The sequence below is a fragment of the Penicillium cinerascens genome, assembly GCF_028974065.1.
Source record: "Penicillium cinerascens strain IBT 15544 chromosome Unknown contig_1_segment0_segment0, whole genome shotgun sequence".
Taxonomy (NCBI): domain Eukaryota; kingdom Fungi; phylum Ascomycota; class Eurotiomycetes; order Eurotiales; family Aspergillaceae; genus Penicillium; species Penicillium cinerascens.
The window spans coordinates 1,584,578-1,601,499 of NW_026695287.1; the positions used below are offsets into that span (position 1 = coordinate 1,584,578).

A 16,922-nucleotide genomic window follows, 5' to 3' on the forward strand; every position below is an offset into this window, starting at 1 on the left:
ACATACTCCAGAACTTCAACCAGCTGTTGATAAGATGGTTAAGATGGTTGTTGATACTTCTCGAGGCATAGGTCTGGTAAGGAACCTTACAAGCTGGGCCCTCTGAATAAAATCAGCACGCTTCCCTGTTCAACTGATGATCCAATTACATCTCGACTCTTATGTCCAACCTTGGAACCAGCAAGAACATGGACAATGCAATGCGTACATAGGTAGGTATTTGTACTATTGGGAATCCAGGAATTCTAAAGGTACATAACGCCTTTTTGTCTCACTCCCAGACGCCAGGCTCCATAAGAGTACTCCGAAGTGCAATGTTCAAGAAAGGAAATTCGCGCATGCATCACAATAAGAAGCCTCTCCCTCTACTCATCGCTCATTCGAGTGTCCTCGTCAGCTGCATCAGGAGAAGCTGCATTCTCACCAGCATCGCCCTCATCGGGCTGCTCTTGTTCCTCGACAGGAGGCTCGGGTGGTGGGGGTAGTGTGCTTGCGAACTTCGGGTCGATGTTCGCGCGGTGAAGAGAGCGTTTGTACATCTCAGCCTCGTCGGGGTCACGAACCACCACCTGCATCTGGTCGATTTGGTCCTCCTGCGTCTGAGATGCATTGGGGGCCAGGCCGGCTTGCGCGATCGTGCGGGCACGCTCGGGCTTGAGACGAGTCTTGCCAAGAATCGGGTAGTAGTAGGCGGCCAGCTGCTTGTCCTCGCCCTCGGCGGGTGTGAAGAGAGTGAGAGCGATGTCTCTCTGTTTCTGTTCAGTGTTGAGAGACTGCATGCTGGTGGCGTAGGTGCGGGCACGGTCATAGCGATGGAACTTCGTGCCATCAGGTCCTTCGTGGGTGTAGAGGCTTTCGTCGTCGCGGTTCGGGTCGTTGATGTTCATGCTGGTGCGGATATTCTTGGCATTTTCAGGCTTCTCGGGCAAGAGAAGCTCGTAGTCGAATGGAATCGGACCAGGGTCCGGGTAGAGATTAGGGTTGGCCTCATGAAGTGCCGCCTTGGAGGCATGATCTTGGCAGATGCGTTCCTCAGGAGCCCCGGGGGTGAAGCAATGCAACTTCCATGCGCTTATCGCGCTTGCCAGCAATGCCAGCAACCGGCGCCTTGTCGAACTTGAACTGAACATAGCCACCAGGATCCGGGAAGCCCTCAAGATCAGGCAAGACTGGGAAGAAACCAACGGGCTTCAATTTCGGGTTGTCCGGGTGGACGGGGTTTGCCCAAGCGTCAGTATCAGCCTTCGTGGCGGGAAGACCACGGATACGGCTCTCTGTGTCTTCTCCCATGTGCTTGCTCTCGGGGTATGCAACATCGAAGCCCTTCTGAATGAATTTCTTGATGTGCCGCGGGTCATCCACTGAGACCTTGCCCTTCTTACCAGGGCGGGCCTGAGCTCTGGCCGGCGTGCCCAGTGCTGCTGCTGCGCGATCAACTGAGATGTGCTGAGTGCGACGAAGGAAGCTGACATTCGTGTTCTTGGGAGCAGGGTTGCGAAGCTGATCAAGGGTCATCAGCAGGGGGAGGTCTGCCTCGTCAAGAGGACCGGGGTGCTCGGGAGCCATGATAGCTGTATTGCAATTCCATTAGCGACCAGCCATTTCCTTCTGGATCAATGAAAGGCGCATACGTACCACTCTCATCTCCCAGGTGAAGACCCGGGATACCAACAAGGTCAATGGGCATACCGCCCTCGGCATCAACATCAACATTGGGTTCCTCGCGACGTGCCAGGTTCGATGCAAAACCAGGAGTGAGGAAACGGCTCAGGCCTTCATGGGGAATATCGAGGAACTTTGGGGGCATTTCAGGTGGAGGGAGGTCATTGCGGTAGCGCAGAGATGCGATGTACTCCTGATGGAAGCCGCCAGAGGACTGGCTTTCCTTGGACTTGGAAGACATGTTGCGGTCGATGTGAATATCAGACTCGCCGGAGCGGGATTCGAATTCGGTGACCAGCTCAGAGCGAAGATAAACAGCCGGGAGGAATGGGATAGAAGGACGGATGGGTCGAAGTGGATCGCGAGCTGGGTGAGTGCACTCGTAGATTCAGAATTGCGGAGAACCCCAGAGGGCAAGAGTCGGGCGTGCGAACAGATGCTGGCGAGCATCCCAAGATCGACTCGATGGCCTAGCATTGTTGGCCATTCTGCCGGTCCAGACCGCCTCCTCTATAGAAACGAGACGGATGATGTCGGAAGAATAATGGTCCGAAGTATGAAAGGTCACGTGGTTCACGTATTCACACAGGCGCGTCGACGAAGAGAAACAACTGAGCAATTACGCTCTAGTGGTGAAAGAATGCCTGCAGAAAACCAATAATATTGTATTTGATTCAATCAAGAATAAATCTTTATATCCTAGACACCCGTTGCATAGACGAGAAAGACATCACAAAAAGCACTCTCTTAATAAGCCCACATGCACTTGTAGGCCATCAAACGGTGACCCAACCGATCATACTCTAGCTGTCCAATCCAGCTATCATTAGTCCCACTCAGCTTTCCAAAGATACTAGCCCCCTTCCATACGACCACCTGTGGGTCCATCTCTCGTGGCGGCATACCAATCATGATATCCTTCGCAAAGCCTGGGCGAAGCATTTGGAGCCGCTCCTCCAGGAACAGATTGAAGCCACTCGTCAGACTACCGCCACCGACAATCATGATACCGCCGATGAAGTCACGCATCTTCTTTTCATCAGATCGAGCGGCGTGTGCGATGGAGGTTAAGATGGCATTGTCCAAGGCATAGACGGGCAAAATATCATCGCGATATTCTACCGCAGAGCGGGCCGGCTGAGTTGTCGGCGCGAGTGCAGCAGGGGTACTGGCACCCGCCTGGGGAGTTCCTGCAGCTTCTGGCGCCGGGGAACCAGCAACGGAAGAGCGAGGCGTAGCCTCCTGCTCCTGGAGTCGACCCAATACGCTGGGCTGCTGGGGTTTGCTGGGAGTGGCTTGGACCTCCGCGGGTACTCCTGAAGCGTCACCATCTTGTTTTTCGCCGGGGGAAAGCGGGGGCGCAAGAGCAGTCATGATCTCGGACTGAGCCCCAGAGGCAGGATCATTCATCTGACCATCGTAAATGTCAACAGAACGATCGATCAGTTTTCCACGTCCCTTGAGTTTGTCGCTGTTGTCAAACAGTGTTGGTTCGAAGAAACCCATTGGGGCCAAGTGAACTTCATCGAAAGCTTTAAAGTTATGCTTCACAGTATCTTGACCTGAAACCCGGAGATGGAAGTCAAAGACCTGCGGAGAAACACTGGCCTCGTTCATCGTGCAAATATTCTTCTTCAACTCCTCGGCCAGCAGCCAGTCGTACCGTCGCCACAGATCTATATCGGCATAGGGGAAATGGTCATGCAACATCATCTTGATGAAGGTTTCGGTGACATCTCGGCCGCCCATTTTCAGGTTCACGCGCGAGTTCTCCAAGCACATACCTTCCTCCACGCAGCAGATCGACGTTTTCTCTGCTCCAACATCCACCACACAAGCAGAGGTGAAGCCGGCACCAAATGTTGCCGCAAGGCTCTCTTGGATGAAACACACCCGCGCAAATGCGAACTCCCGCATCAACATCTCCAACACTTGATTGACGTAGGACTTCTCGTACAGGTCAGGGATGACGAACACACAAGAGTACTGGGGCCAGTCTTTCTTGCTGGACAGACCCAGTTGATTCTTGATTGCATCTTCCAGGATCAGCGAAATGTCCAAAAACAGCATTTTCTTGCTCTCGTAGTCCCGTTCATTACACCATCCGTGCTTGATGGGCCAATAGAGCTTGTAGCGGGGATTTGAGGAGTCTGGAACCCTCAATGCAGGCTGTCCAATGATGTACTCTGGCGGAGGGTTGGACAGCTCGGTCCAGTCGACGCGCAGGGGGTCGTTGTGCTCTGAAATGATTTCGGGGTTCGTCCTCCGGTTATAGTTGACCACCATTTCTTTCGAGTTGGGCAACATTCGTCGTTTGTTTTGTCGCATGTGCACCTTGAGGTCTGCCGACATTCGGTTGAAGTGAGATGACCACTATTTTCAAAAGTTAGCCATCAGCTGCATTGCCTTCCATTAGCACTTTCTAACGTACCTCCTCACCAAAAAGGTTCTCTGGCTCCTCGGGAGAGCCATCGTCTCGCTTCTGCCTTTTCGGCTTAGGTTCCTCTTGGTCTTCGCTTTCGCTGGTCTTCGACTTTCGCGCAATCACCATCGGTACTGTCTTTGGCAAGGCATCACTGGCCAGCCCAATACGCAGGTTCTGGCTGCCAATGTGAATGACAATGACCTTGGAGCCAGCGGTCTCCGCTGGTACTTCCTCCGCGTCCTCCATATTGGCATCGCCATCCGCGTCTGCTTCTGCTTCACCCGCTTCGTTGGGTTTGGCCATTGCAAGGGCACGGTCTTTGTCCTTGGCGGATTTGGTCATCCTCGTCCTTGCCTCCTCATTCTGGAGTCTGAATGCCAGGTACTGATCATCTCTCTTGAGATAGTCGCTGTACAAGAAGGCGCAATCAGCATTGTGGTTCTTTACGGGATCGGTCAAGCGTGGATTGATATGAATGCGAACACGCGAACACTCACGTATAATAGTTTTTTTGGTTGATAGGTGGGATTTGCGGCCAGCTAGACAGCTCCATGTTGTTGTCCGTCCGCTCGAGACCTAGTAGTTCACTGTTAGACTCTGATCGTTTCAATCGCCTGGCTGATTCCATGACCGGGTCGTTGAGACAACTCACCTTCGTCACGAAGGGCCTTGCCCGACTTCTTGCCCACCATGGTGAAGACGTGCGGGTGGTGGTGGTCCGCGCCGGCTCAATGAGGATGCGCTTGAATCAAGGGAGCACGCAGGTCAGGGACTCAGTATCTGCGGACTGCGCAGTCGGGACGGTAGACAAAGGGTGGCAGAAAGAACGATTGTAATCGTATGAAGGAGCAAGACAGCGAGGACGGGAAGCCTTGTAGAGCGAGATCGCCCATCGACTCCCCGATTGACCGCCCACACGCACAGGCCGATTGCCAGTCCAATGCGGTTGCCACCAGCCCTTTCAACTCCCCTCGTCACTTCTCCTTGCTCTGCCCCTGCTCCGATTGTACCATAGCCATTCTATTCCCTGAGGCTCTTTCTTGAACGACTCTCCTTTGTTCACCCGCGACTCTCCGTGGCAGTACAACCTCGGAAACTCCATACCTGCGCATCATCACCGGTGATTTCAAATCAAACATCATCCATACACAGCCATGGGAGGGTCATTATCGCGTCTGTGGTCTTTGGTCTGGACTAAGAAGGAGATTCGCATCCTCATCCTGGGTCTTGTACGTCCAGCTCATCCTAAGCACTCGACCAGCGCGGGCAGAATCACTTGCGGCCAGCGCAGGACCTAAAGACTGATTGATTTCTTAAAACTAGGATAACGCTGGAAAGACCACTCTTCTGTACAGGCTCAAGGTAATATACCTGTTTCAAGCGCAGTGTCGCGTGTCAGGCGCATTGGCAACTTCGACGCTAACAAGTCGCGTCTCCAGATCGGCGAGGTCGTCACCACCATTCCCACCATCGGATTTAACGTCGAGTCGGTCACATATCGGAATCTGAATTTTAATGTCTGGGTAAGTGGTAGCGATACTACAGAGTTCGCTTGGGCACCACTGACAAGAGTGACTTCAGGATCTCGGTGGCCAAACATCCATTCGCCCCTACTGGCGCTGTTACTACGCCAACACTGCGGCCGTCGTCTTCGTCATCGACTCTACAGATATCGACCGGCTGGGGACCGCGGCAGATGAGCTCTCGGCCATGTTGAATGAGGATGAACTTCGCGAAGCGGCTCTGCTGGTGTTCGCCAACAAGCAGGACCAGCCTGGCGCCAAGGGTGCGGGTGAAATCTCGGAGGCATTGAAACTGGGAGAACTGCGGGACCGGAACTGGAGTATCGTTGCCTGTTCCGCCATTGATGGCAAGGGTATTAATGAAGGCATGGACTGGCTGGTGGTTCGTTTGCCCAAAATATCCTTTTGATTGCTGCATACTGACTGTCATACTTTTAGCAAACTATCCAGGCGGATAATGCATGAAGCACTGTTTTTGCCGGGCTATAGATTTTGATCTTTGATATACCTTGATCCTCGGGTTTCTCACGCAACTTGGGGGTCGTTCCGCTGCATTCGGGGGTGCTATGCCGCTTCTTTCTCTTCGGCTCTGCTGAGACCGGCAGAGTCCTTGTCTTATATTGCTACATAAATTTTGGGTGCGCCTTGCGGCTGAGATAATAGTTTAATGAAACCGCTGTTAAGGCTTGACTGGAGAATAAATACCATTTTATAGAGTCTTCTGAGGTGCATTCGGCATTCGGCTTGAGGTTTCATAGAATATGCACCTTTAAACGGTCTGGAAACCTCCGATTATTTAAGTTGACACTACTTTTCCTATCTCCAAGACGCTTGAGATAAGCGGCATACATTCACCCCGCACTTGTGATACGACGTCAATCAGCATTATCTAGCTTGGCCGGTCTCTCAGATCGTTCTCTTTTGTCTTCCTATCCCTCATTTTATCACAAAGTCAGTCAAGGCATTTAAAACTCGTCTCGTGAACGTAAAAACATAACATGGCCATTCCTTCCACTCAGATCGCAGCCGTTGTGTCGCCTTCTGGGGCATCTGCAAATTCTAGGGTGGAGATTAGCAATACATACCCAGTACCTGAGCCAGGGGAAGGGGATATATTGATCAAACTCGAATTCTCCGGCGTGTGTCATTCTGACCTGCATAGTATCCTGGGTGATACACCGATGAAGACCGATGTGGCCGGTCACGAAGGCGTGGGAAGAGTGATTAAAGGCAGGATATCATTTTCTTGGGCAACTAATTTGGATTTTGAGACAAAGGCTAACGCTTGCCTTCGGGATAGTTGGATCTGGCGTCGATGAGAAGCTATGGATTGGCCAAAGAGTTGGTATCAGGTTAGTTTTAAAGGTCATGATTACCTCTCCACTCTGCTCAGATGCACTTACGAGGAACTAGATGGCTGTATAGTTCCTGTCTCGAGTGTGAGATATGTGCCATCAATCACACTGCGTGTCCAAATCAGAGAAACGCTGGCGCGGTATGCCTTCCTTCCCTGTAAACTTGCGGATATACTTCCCAAGCCAGATCATCTAACGTATAATTCTACTGCAGAACGTCCCAGGCACCTTTCAGCGTAAGCTTCTCTATGCAATTTGTGAATCCAGTTTTCGTGTCAGAAGCTAATCCACTGCTTCAGAGTACATTGTCAGTCCAGCTATTCATGTTACCAGAATCCCCTGGGGACTGTCTCCTGAGTTAGCTGCTCCTCTTCTTTGCGGTACATTGATGAAAATCTGGCCATTTGATAATTTCAGTCGGAATTGAATAGCTAATAATCCACAGCCGGAATCGCCATGTACTCTTCAATCATGAAAACCAGCCCCAGGCCAGGTGATTGGATTGCTATTCTTGGTGCGGGCGGAGGCCTGGGACATATGTAATACTGTCACCTCTTTATTTCTCTGGGTTTTCATCCTCGTACTAATATTACTTGTGACCAGGGGCGTACAGATCGCTGCTAAGAAAGGACTTAGGGTCCTTGCAATCGATAAGTATGTCAATCCCCTTCCGGGGGATTTTGCCATATTGGCGAGAGACTGACATTTCGAAGGGGAGAAAAGAAGAAACAGCTTTGCCTCTCACTCGGTGCTGCGGAGTTCTTAGACTTCTCAGAGGTCAATATTGTAGAAGCTGTCAAGGCCTCTACCTCCGGGCTTGGCGCTCATGCTGTTATTTGCACTGCCAACAGCGAACGCGCATATGAGCAAAGCATGCAAATGCTTCGCCCTCTGGGAACACTGGTCTGTGTCGGAATTCCTAACATCCCATTCAGGTTGCCGGCTACCCCATTCGACATGATTGTCAAAGGTGAAATTACACCCATCTCTATCTACCTCTGTCCACTATTCCTACTCGGGGGTCTTCTTGAGGTAATATTGATTGACTGTATAGGGCTGAAGATTGTCGGAAATTCTGCGGGCACCGCAAAGGAGATGGATGAATTGTTAGCAATGGCCGTGGCAGGTGATGTCAAGGCGCATGTTGAATGCTACGAGCTGAGGGATATCCTTGATATCTTAGGGCGCCTCGAGCGCTCGGAGATTGAAGGGCGAGTGGTTCTAAGAATACCCGAGTAAGCAAGATCCCTTAAGGGGGTCATTCTTTGGAGCATCGATATTCGCCAGTCGCAGACTCATAGTCCAGAATTATCCATCGACCATTCGGCGAAAGGCAATAAAAGCCAGATTTAGCAGCTCCTATTTGGTGTCCCTGAAATATATTAAATAAAAATTGAAATGCTCGTGGGACGTTTTGCAACCCCGATGCGAAGTAAAATTGAGGCCAAAAATGCAAAAAAGAAGTGGTTCCAGAGGGGGTCGAACCCTCGACTTTGGCGTTATTAGCACCACACTCTAACCAACTGAGTTATGGAACCAGCTGTTGAAAACTGGCGATTTTTGGCTATATGAGGGAGAAAGGAATGGATAAAGTATTTAATCTCTTCTGGTCCGTCCACGCGATCAGGAGGCACGTGAGCTAGACGTCAATAAAGTGGCTGGACTGCCTTGATTCTGCTTGCAAAAGCTTTACCGAAAAGCAAAAAAATACAATTCAGTTTGTTCTCGGAATACGCGTCTCTTTCGATAGTTGGAATTTTATACTACTGACCAAAACCGGGCTAGCGTCTGTCTTTTCAGTGTGCCACCAGAGAGATGCGTCATTAAAGGAATAAAATGGTCGGTGAAAAGCACAGTGCAGCCCATAGCCACAGAACAGCCCAACTATGCTGGGCTCTGGATCCGATGAGTGGAACCAGACATGGCAATAGGTCCTAGGATAACGAACCACGTCTAACAGGTGTTGCATGTCATCAAGTGGCTTACCGGAATTTGAAGACCACAAGTCAGTTACCTCTTATAGCCAAAGGTGGGAATGACACGGCAGAAGATATGTCAGGAGCGAGGCCGTTACCTATGTCCACTAGTTCAAGTCGTAGCTTAATAAGAAACTATGTTCGTTTAGGAACATCGGAATCAGAAAGTGAACATCACCTACGATACCTTGCCTCCGTGCTTACACTCCACTGCCCTTTCCGTCTACCTCATCCCCTCTGGATGACACACAGGGAGCAAAAAGCGGTATAAAAACAAAAAGGAAAGTGGTTCCAGAGGGGGTCGAACCCTCGACTTTGGCGTTATTAGCACCACACTCTAACCAACTGAGTTATGGAACCCCATTGATGGGGCCGAAACCCGTATTATGGACCACGTGGGGTAAATGACGACATGAATGATTCTCACTGCTTTGTGTTCTTGGCACCCGCTAGCGCCGCCTTTTTTATTGGACCCCGCTACACTAGGACCCTCTTATTCTGAGTGATTTCTTGACACATAACGTGCTTGGAGGATGAATAACCATCAAATTAGAAGATGCGCATCCTACATGATCTATCTTGTACCATGTAATGTAATTTTAGGATGTGGTTGAGAGACTAGTCGTAATTTCGCGTCTAGGGCATCACGATGCCCACCCTATCTTGGTGCATCTGAACATGATCCACAACACGGTTTTTTTGCCCACAATTGGGTTCCATAACTCAGTTGGTTAGAGTGTGGTGCTAATAACGCCAAAGTCGAGGGTTCGACCCCCTCTGGAACCATGTGGTCCATCGTGTATGCGATGATCTTTTTGTCTCGTCCCGGAAACTCCGGGCACCCGTGCGGGAGGTTGTCTTTTTGCCGCTTGCCAGGGCCCAGTGAAGCTAGATTGCCATTAATCAATGCAAACATATTCGAAAGAAGTTTCGTCATGCTTCTAAAGTTGCTAATTTGCGGGTTACGGTTGTATGCCTGAAGGGTCTAATCAACATGAACCATGTTCAATCGTCGAAATATAACAAACATAGATACTGACTCCAGAAAAATAATTGGGCAATCAAATACCAGAGATGATATTCGTCAGAGAGACAAAGAAAGGATCGCCAAGCACCGATACCAACCATCGACGGGCAGGTTGAGAATTTATACTCAATCATAACCATGGCAGATGTAGCCACCCCGGGCAGCATCACCAAACTCGGCCAAAAATCAAGAGCGAGTTGGTCTATAGCATATACAGATGGTAGATCAAAGGTGACATACTGTGGATCTGAGGTGATCTAGAGAGCGAAACGGCCACGTCAGATTGGGTAAAGGCTCAAGTTGAATGACCGCTACGCCTGGGCGTGATTGCTGTTGTTGCCGTATGGCCGTATGGCTGCAGGTGACGAGAAAGCGACACTGACCGGGGTAATCGCGCTCGGACAGCCATTCCTCCCGTGTAGAGTCACCGTTTCAGGACGAGGTTGCCCCGTATCCTTAGTGGGAATCCTCACCCATGGCGCCCGCCCGCACGCCAAAGACAAACCCGTCGCTGTTTCGGATGCCAACAGTGATGGTTCCAACTTAACTACGGAGTACGGCTGAGCGGACCAGAAGTCACGTTCTCCACATCCTATGGTCTTATGTGCAAAGTCAAGGAGAAAAATCATACTGTATCGCAAAAGCAGTTGTTTGCTGCCGTCTCTCCCGATATGCATTCCGTTGTCTCGATAGACACAAAAATACTGCCGGGGTAGCGGGACGAATTTCCAAGAAAGACCTTGGGAACATCAAGTCCGTTAATAATTCGTACGACTCACCGAAGGCGAGATAATCAATAACGAAAAAAATGCGGAATGGATCGTCTGCAGGTCCATCGTAGTGGGGGGCGAAATTTTGAGAAGGGCGAGGATTATCAGATCGGCTCAGAAGACGGGCAAAGATGCCCAAGGAGATCTGCACTAGCACCGCACGGTATGAAAGTACTCCGTACGCGGGGACCGAGGGGATATTCCCAATTGTAAGTGCCCACTGGTGGACTATTATATAATATTCAAAAAGAGTAGACAACGTATTCCGCAATTCAACATGTTTCAAGAGACTTTTAAAAAGATTGCTTACAAGATGTTCAGTCGGGCAACGAAATGAATGTCTTGAGTAGAGCGACCCAGCTCCACGTACATCAATGTACCTTCGTATCCATTGACGGGCCGATAACGTATCTAGGCCAATGAGCAAAAGAGCGACCGACATTGCATCGCAAGGGAACATCGAAAAGGACGGGTCATGATCCCATCAAACCCGGGGAAGGTCGAATGTGCTGGCGATCGCGGATGTAATTGGCGCCCGTCGTTTCCGGAGTTCATACTTGGGATATGGGCCTATCGGGGGCCGGGGATGCCCCCACGGGCCGCAGCGATGGGTCACGATGGATCACGATGGATCGACGGAGCGGAGACTCCCAGGCACATGGGAACGGCTCGCGCTGTGAGTGGCCCGGGCTTGCGAACTAGTCCAGGGAGATCGAAGCCAAATGCTCTTAAAGTTGAGCCGGAGTGCATGTGCAATAATACTTATACGCAAGAACGACGAGGTCCCGCCACTTGTGGAAAGAGTGGATGAGCTCGGGTCGTTGATCTGTTTCTGGGCGATCCTTTCCATGTAGCTGTTACCTCGTAGCGCACGTTGATTAGCCCTCGGAGCCATGTTCCATGTACCTTTTCTAAACCCCTCCAAATCCGTTATCGTGCTCCCCACCCATGTGTCGTCGTGATAGGACCTCGACGATGCTCTGCCCCTCGTGATGCGGCGCGTGTCATCGGCGTTTTCGTGCCTGCGTTGTATATGAATCTGTCCCTCGTGCCCCCCAGCTCTTTTTATCTTCTCCATACCTCTCTCCCTCAGTCCCCTTACACAATGGATTGGCTACACGTTTATATCGCCGGAGCGGCGTTTCTCATCTTCGCCCTCGTGGGGCTAGTCATCCTTGTCTCGTCCCAGCAAGTCAAGGTGGATTTGAACCAAGGTGTATTCACTTACCTCAAGTTCATCTACGCGAGTTTTCTCAAGCCTCATGACAAGAGCGCCGAGGGCCAACAAGGTGCTCTGGAGAGCTTCTACAAGACTCAGGTATGCGAGGGAGGCGGAGAAGGAGGGTGAAATTGCTAATTCAACGCAGGCAAGCGTTTACGATGCCACCCGCCATCGCCTGCTTCGTGGCCGTGAGGATATGCTCGGCCTGGTAGCTGCACAGCTAAAGCACAAGGTGGGGAGCAAGGAGATCAAGGCCGGAAAGGCAATTTGGGTGGATGTGAGTTCCCCGACACGCATGAATGTTGTAGGGTGTACTGACTGACGATCGCAGGTTGGTGGTGGCACTGGGTATGTGCAATTGATTATGCAGAAAGAGACGAGCCCTCGGTTCCAATGGCTAACCCCAAGATAGATACAACATTGAGGCCATGTCGGCTTTCGTCCCAGTGGACAAGTTCTTCGATCAGGTCTACTTAGTTGATCTCTCACCCTCCCTCTGCGAAGTTGCCCGCCAGCGCTTTGAACGTCTTGGATGGAAGAACGTGAGCGTTATCTGCCAGGATGCCCGATCCTTTCGTCTCCCCGAGCGCCATGTCGACCCCAAATCCCCGGGCGGTGCCGCAACTGATCGTGTGGATTTGATCACAATGAGCTACAGCCTGTCTATGATCCCAGGTATGCAACAAAGCTTTGAAAGAGCCTTAAATCAGGAACTGGAGCAAGCTGACCGTTTTGAAGACTACTACAGTGTCGTCGATTCGTTCACTTCGCGCCTCAAGTCGACCGGCCTGCTGGGTGTTTGCGACTTCTACGGTAAGCAGCTCTCATTTTACTGTAAAAGAATATGACCTAACAACCCTCAAGTTCAGAGCATCGTCGATGTATCATCCCGCAACTACACCGGTGGTGCCTTCAACCGCCACGTCAACTGGCTTGGTCGAGTGTTCTGGCGTGCCTGGTTCGACTTTGATCGGGTCAGCTTGGAGGCTGCTCGACGTGACTACCTGGAATACAAGTTTGGAACGGTCATTTCGGCTAGTGACCGCAATTACCTCCTGGGTGGTATTCCTTACTACATCTTCGTTGGCTGCCCCAAGGAATTTGCTTCAACCCCGTCCGGCCAAAACACCATCGAGAAGCTGGATGCCTCCTTCACGGAGTCGCCTTATCTGCTTCCCGCTAACCACCAGAAGGAGATGGACAAAGCAGTCGAGAAAAGCTCGAACGAGATCCGCTCGAAAGCCTACGAGTCGGCCGTGATTAATCTGAGTGCCAACCTGCCCCTTCCCTCGTCTTTCTACCAGAACCACCACTATCGGATTCACTATAACGACATGTTGCCTAAGCACACCCAATTCCAGAATGAATACATCTACGCCTTTACCTGGGAGGACCCGCGTGTCGACCACCGGCTTCTGAACATCGGCTCCGACGACGTCATCCTGGCTATTACCAGTGCTGGTGACAACATCCTGGACTACCTTCAGAAGAACCCTCGCCGTGTTCATGCCGTGGACCTCAATCCAAACCAGAACCACCTTCTTGAGCTGAAGGTGGCCAGTTATACTGCACTGGGCCACCGGGATATGTGGAAGATCTTTGGCGAGGGCAAGCACTCGGAGTTCCGTCAGCTGCTCATTACCAAGTTGAGCCCCCATCTGTCCAGCCAGGCCTTCCAGTACTGGCTTGAGCATGCGCACGTATTTACGTCGACTTCTGGCTATGGTCTGTACGAGACTGGTGGCTCCCGCCACGCCATCCGCATGGTGCGTTACTTGTTCAACATCTTCGGACTTCAGGGCGAGGTGCAGAAAATGTGCGAGGCACAGACTATTGATGAGCAGCGGGAAATCTGGCCCCGTATCCGCCGAGTCCTTCTAAGCAAGCCTCTCAACTGGGCCATCGTGAGCACCGAGTGGTTTGCCTGGAAGGCGGCCGGTGTCCCGCGCAACCAGCGCAACATGATTGTTGATGACTTCTTCATTCGCAACGGCCTGACTGCGGACATGAAGAGAAGCAAGGATATCAGCGGCCAGTCAATCTGGGAATACGTGGTGAACACCTTGGACCCGGTGGTCAAGGATACTCTTATCAGCAACGACAACTACTTTTACTACCTGTGCATGCAGGGCAAGTTCTCTCGACGGTGCGTCCAACATCCTCCTTACAAAAAAAAATTGAACTAACAAATTTTCCAGATGCCATCCCTCTTATCTGTCACCCCAAGCGCACGTCAAGCTCTCTACCCCCGGTGCTTTTGATGGTCTTCGGATTCACACCGACGAGATCAACGAGGTGATCAACCGCATCAAGCCGGGCACATTGACTATTGCAGTGGTGAGTAACATGAGTGACGCTTGTATTCGTTATATCCAGCTGATACTAATCATTCCTTAGGTCATGGACTCAATGGACTGGTTCGACCCTACCGAGGATGCCGCCTCAGAACAAGCCCGTCGACTCAACCATGCCCTCAAGAAGGGCGGCCGCATTCTTCTTCGCTCCGCAAGCATCGAGCCTTGGTACATCAAGCGCTTCGAAGAGAACGGCTTCACGGCACGTCGCGTGGGTGCCCGTTTCCCCGGGACTTGCATTGACCGGTACGTACCCGACTCGGAAAGAGGTTCCTTGTGACCAAAGCTAATAATCCCTAGTGTTAATATGTACGCCTCAACCTGGATATGCACCAAGCAGGAAGACGTCGTCCGCTCGAAGAACGGACGAACAATGTCCGTCTTGTCTCTCGGCGACAGCGCAATCGAATCGACCAAGCGGTCGAGCAGCGTTGAGGATTTGAAGATTTGAAGATTTGAGCCCGATACCCTTTTTTGCTTTTCCACCACTTAATGATTTCCCTTTCGCTTAATGCTCTTTATCGTTCTTATGGCACATAGTTTATGAGCTGTTGGTGTATACCCGGGGGTGCCAGGGGAGTTGATACGACCAAAAATGGACTTTGCTTTCATAGAGAACATTTGTGTATTGAACGGCAAGAGGATTTCTCATGATACCCACGAAAAAGAATGTTGATTTATTATCTTTCTATCTTTAGCTTTGAATTCAAATCGTACCTAATTTTCAGTGTGCAGAGATGTATACATCCATCCTGGATGAAATCTATTATTATCCCAACTATTTCTTCATGGTAACGTCAAAAAGTATGTATCATTAACGACGTTTGATAAATGGGATTTGCGCCACGGCCGTGTGAAGTAGCTGTGCCATTGCCGACTTCTCTTTCCAGGTGCTTCGGGAGATAGGGGGATACTAAAACAGCTAGAAGGATGACCCCAGCCCCACTGGGACAACCAAGGTTTACCGTTTGAAGGCCAAGCTCACGACGATCAAGCCTGATTCAATTGAGATACTGTGTCTATTTCCAGAAGGGGCAATGCAATGGAACCCGATCCTGAAGATTCAGTACAAGCCACTTGCCCGTTATGCACTATACTTCGTACTCAGAGCCCGATATGCAAAGCTCATGTACAGTGAGTTGCCATCGTTCCTAGGAAAGTACTCGCTCATCATGACTAGACCCAATACCTAGTATATTATCATGCAAAACAAATGGTCATAGAAAAACATTAAGGCCGAGGTGACCGGCCCCAAATCTAATCATATCTCACAGGAAAAAGAAAAGCCAATAAAAAGGACACGCGCAAAAAGAACCAAGGCGCCCTCTAGAGTAATACGAATTACAGGGCAAATCATGATAGATCGCCATGAACCCACAACCCAGGTTCTTTTCCCCTCGCTCGAATCATATCCATGGCTGCCGCTGAGACACATACAAACGTTGACATTCACAAAGCATCTCTGATTATAGAAACCAGAGAGGCGGGATTAAAAAGGACAGCGAAAAGAAGATGCTCATGAGCGGCCGTACCGCGTCTTGCCGAAAGAGAAGGGCACGTAGCGGTATTTGATCATGTGCTGGATTTGGCGGCGCACTAGGTGGAAGTCAGTATGGAAGTTCTATTTTTATCGCCCCTTATCTTCCGAGATAGGGAAACCGGGATTCACTCACTGGTCAGGACAAACAGGATGATCCAGTAGACCACGAGGACGGGCCAGAATACGGGGATGTCGAAGACGGAGAACCAACTGCACAGGAAGCCGATGGTGATAGCACGGGTGGCGGCGTGCCAGAACTTGAACTCGGGCAGGCGGCGGATGAACGGCCGGAACTCGTCGTCCTGCTTGGTGGGAAGGCTGGGGGAAGCGCCAGCGTCACCGTCTTCCAGGCCTTCATCTTGTGTGAGGGAAGGGTCGAACTTGGGTGTCAGGAAAGCGAGGAAAAGGTTAAGGAGGTAAATGCCGAGAGTGTAGGCGACTAATGGTGGTAGTAACAGTCAGCGCTTCGTTCTTGTCGTGACCTTGTGATCCCTTTCTCCTCTTTCATCTCTGAATGTTTGACACCAATTCCTCCCATGTAACCGCTGAGCCGGGTTCAGACAAGACGTACCGATATACCATCCTTGCGCGAAGACAATCCGCAGGAAGAAACAGAAGAGCAGAACACCGGTGCCAACCCAGCGATAGATAGTGTAGGGGGTTGAGGCGTCGAGGTAGGATTGGTATTTCTGCAGCGATTGGTTAGCACGGCATTCTGTAGGGAGATCTGAGACTCTGGACGGAGAATAGCGGCCATGCGCCATCCGGGGCCCCTCATGGTGAAACGCAAACACTTACCCGGGTCAGTCTGGAGGTGTGCGCCGACATGGCGGTAAAGGGCGACTGCTCGGGCTCGGGGACATCCATGACGGAGGATTAGAATGGAGGAGGAGAGAAGGAAGCGAAGACGAAAAGCCCAAAGTGTCCACGCAGATCGCAGTGCTGAATGCAGATTGGGAAAACAGGAGCAAAGTGTCCCCTGGCGCCGGGCCAATCAGCGCGCCGATGGTCGGAACGCCGCATGGTCATGTGACGAGGCGGGTGGCGGTGCAGAGCTGCCATTGTGCT

At 51.1% G+C, this 16,922-nt stretch overlaps 5 protein-coding genes across 5 annotated transcripts; 3 read left to right on the forward strand and 2 right to left on the reverse strand.

Annotated features, from left to right (window-relative positions):
- Positions 1-365: 365 nt before the first annotated feature.
- Positions 366-4,779, reverse strand: N7498_002141 (uncharacterized protein; the record flags this gene model as incomplete). The annotated part of the gene is made up of 7 exons (XM_058449203.1): positions 366-1,001; positions 1,063-1,571; positions 1,636-2,028; positions 2,568-4,035; positions 4,094-4,496; positions 4,585-4,663; positions 4,740-4,779. 7 exons carry the CDS (start codon positions 4,777-4,779, stop codon positions 366-368), a joined length of 3,528 nt encoding a protein of 1,175 aa, XP_058311547.1.
- Positions 4,780-5,241: 462 nt separating this feature from the next.
- N7498_002142 (ADP-ribosylation factor family protein) lies at positions 5,242-6,075 on the forward strand (the record flags this gene model as incomplete). The annotated part of the gene is made up of 5 exons (XM_058449204.1): positions 5,242-5,316; positions 5,411-5,449; positions 5,527-5,610; positions 5,669-5,992; positions 6,049-6,075. 5 exons carry the CDS (start codon positions 5,242-5,244, stop codon positions 6,073-6,075), a joined length of 549 nt encoding a protein of 182 aa, XP_058311548.1.
- Positions 6,076-6,608: 533 nt separating this feature from the next.
- N7498_002143 (Alcohol dehydrogenase superfamily zinc-type) lies at positions 6,609-8,204 on the forward strand (the record flags this gene model as incomplete). The annotated part of the gene is made up of 7 exons (XM_058449205.1): positions 6,609-6,821; positions 7,180-7,201; positions 7,265-7,345; positions 7,411-7,504; positions 7,569-7,619; positions 7,679-7,965; positions 8,020-8,204. 7 exons carry the CDS (start codon positions 6,609-6,611, stop codon positions 8,202-8,204), a joined length of 933 nt encoding a protein of 310 aa, XP_058311549.1.
- A 3,639-nt stretch (positions 8,205-11,843) lies between these two features.
- Positions 11,844-14,765, forward strand: N7498_002144 (class I SAM-dependent methyltransferase; the record flags this gene model as incomplete). Its single annotated transcript, XM_058449206.1, has 9 exons — positions 11,844-12,056; positions 12,106-12,237; positions 12,292-12,308; positions 12,373-12,635; positions 12,699-12,773; positions 12,825-14,106; positions 14,159-14,297; positions 14,358-14,560; positions 14,615-14,765. 9 exons carry the CDS (start codon positions 11,844-11,846, stop codon positions 14,763-14,765), a joined length of 2,475 nt encoding a protein of 824 aa, XP_058311550.1.
- Positions 14,766-15,625: 860 nt separating this feature from the next.
- On the reverse strand, positions 15,626-16,721 carry N7498_002145 (Rer1 family protein; the record flags this gene model as incomplete). The annotated part of the gene is made up of 4 exons (XM_058449207.1): positions 15,626-15,910; positions 15,988-16,293; positions 16,426-16,543; positions 16,653-16,721. The coding sequence occupies 4 exons, from the start codon at positions 16,719-16,721 to the stop codon at positions 15,831-15,833; spliced, it is 573 nt and encodes a 190-aa protein (XP_058311551.1). The 3' UTR covers positions 15,626-15,830.
- Between the last annotated feature and the right edge of the window lie 201 nt (positions 16,722-16,922).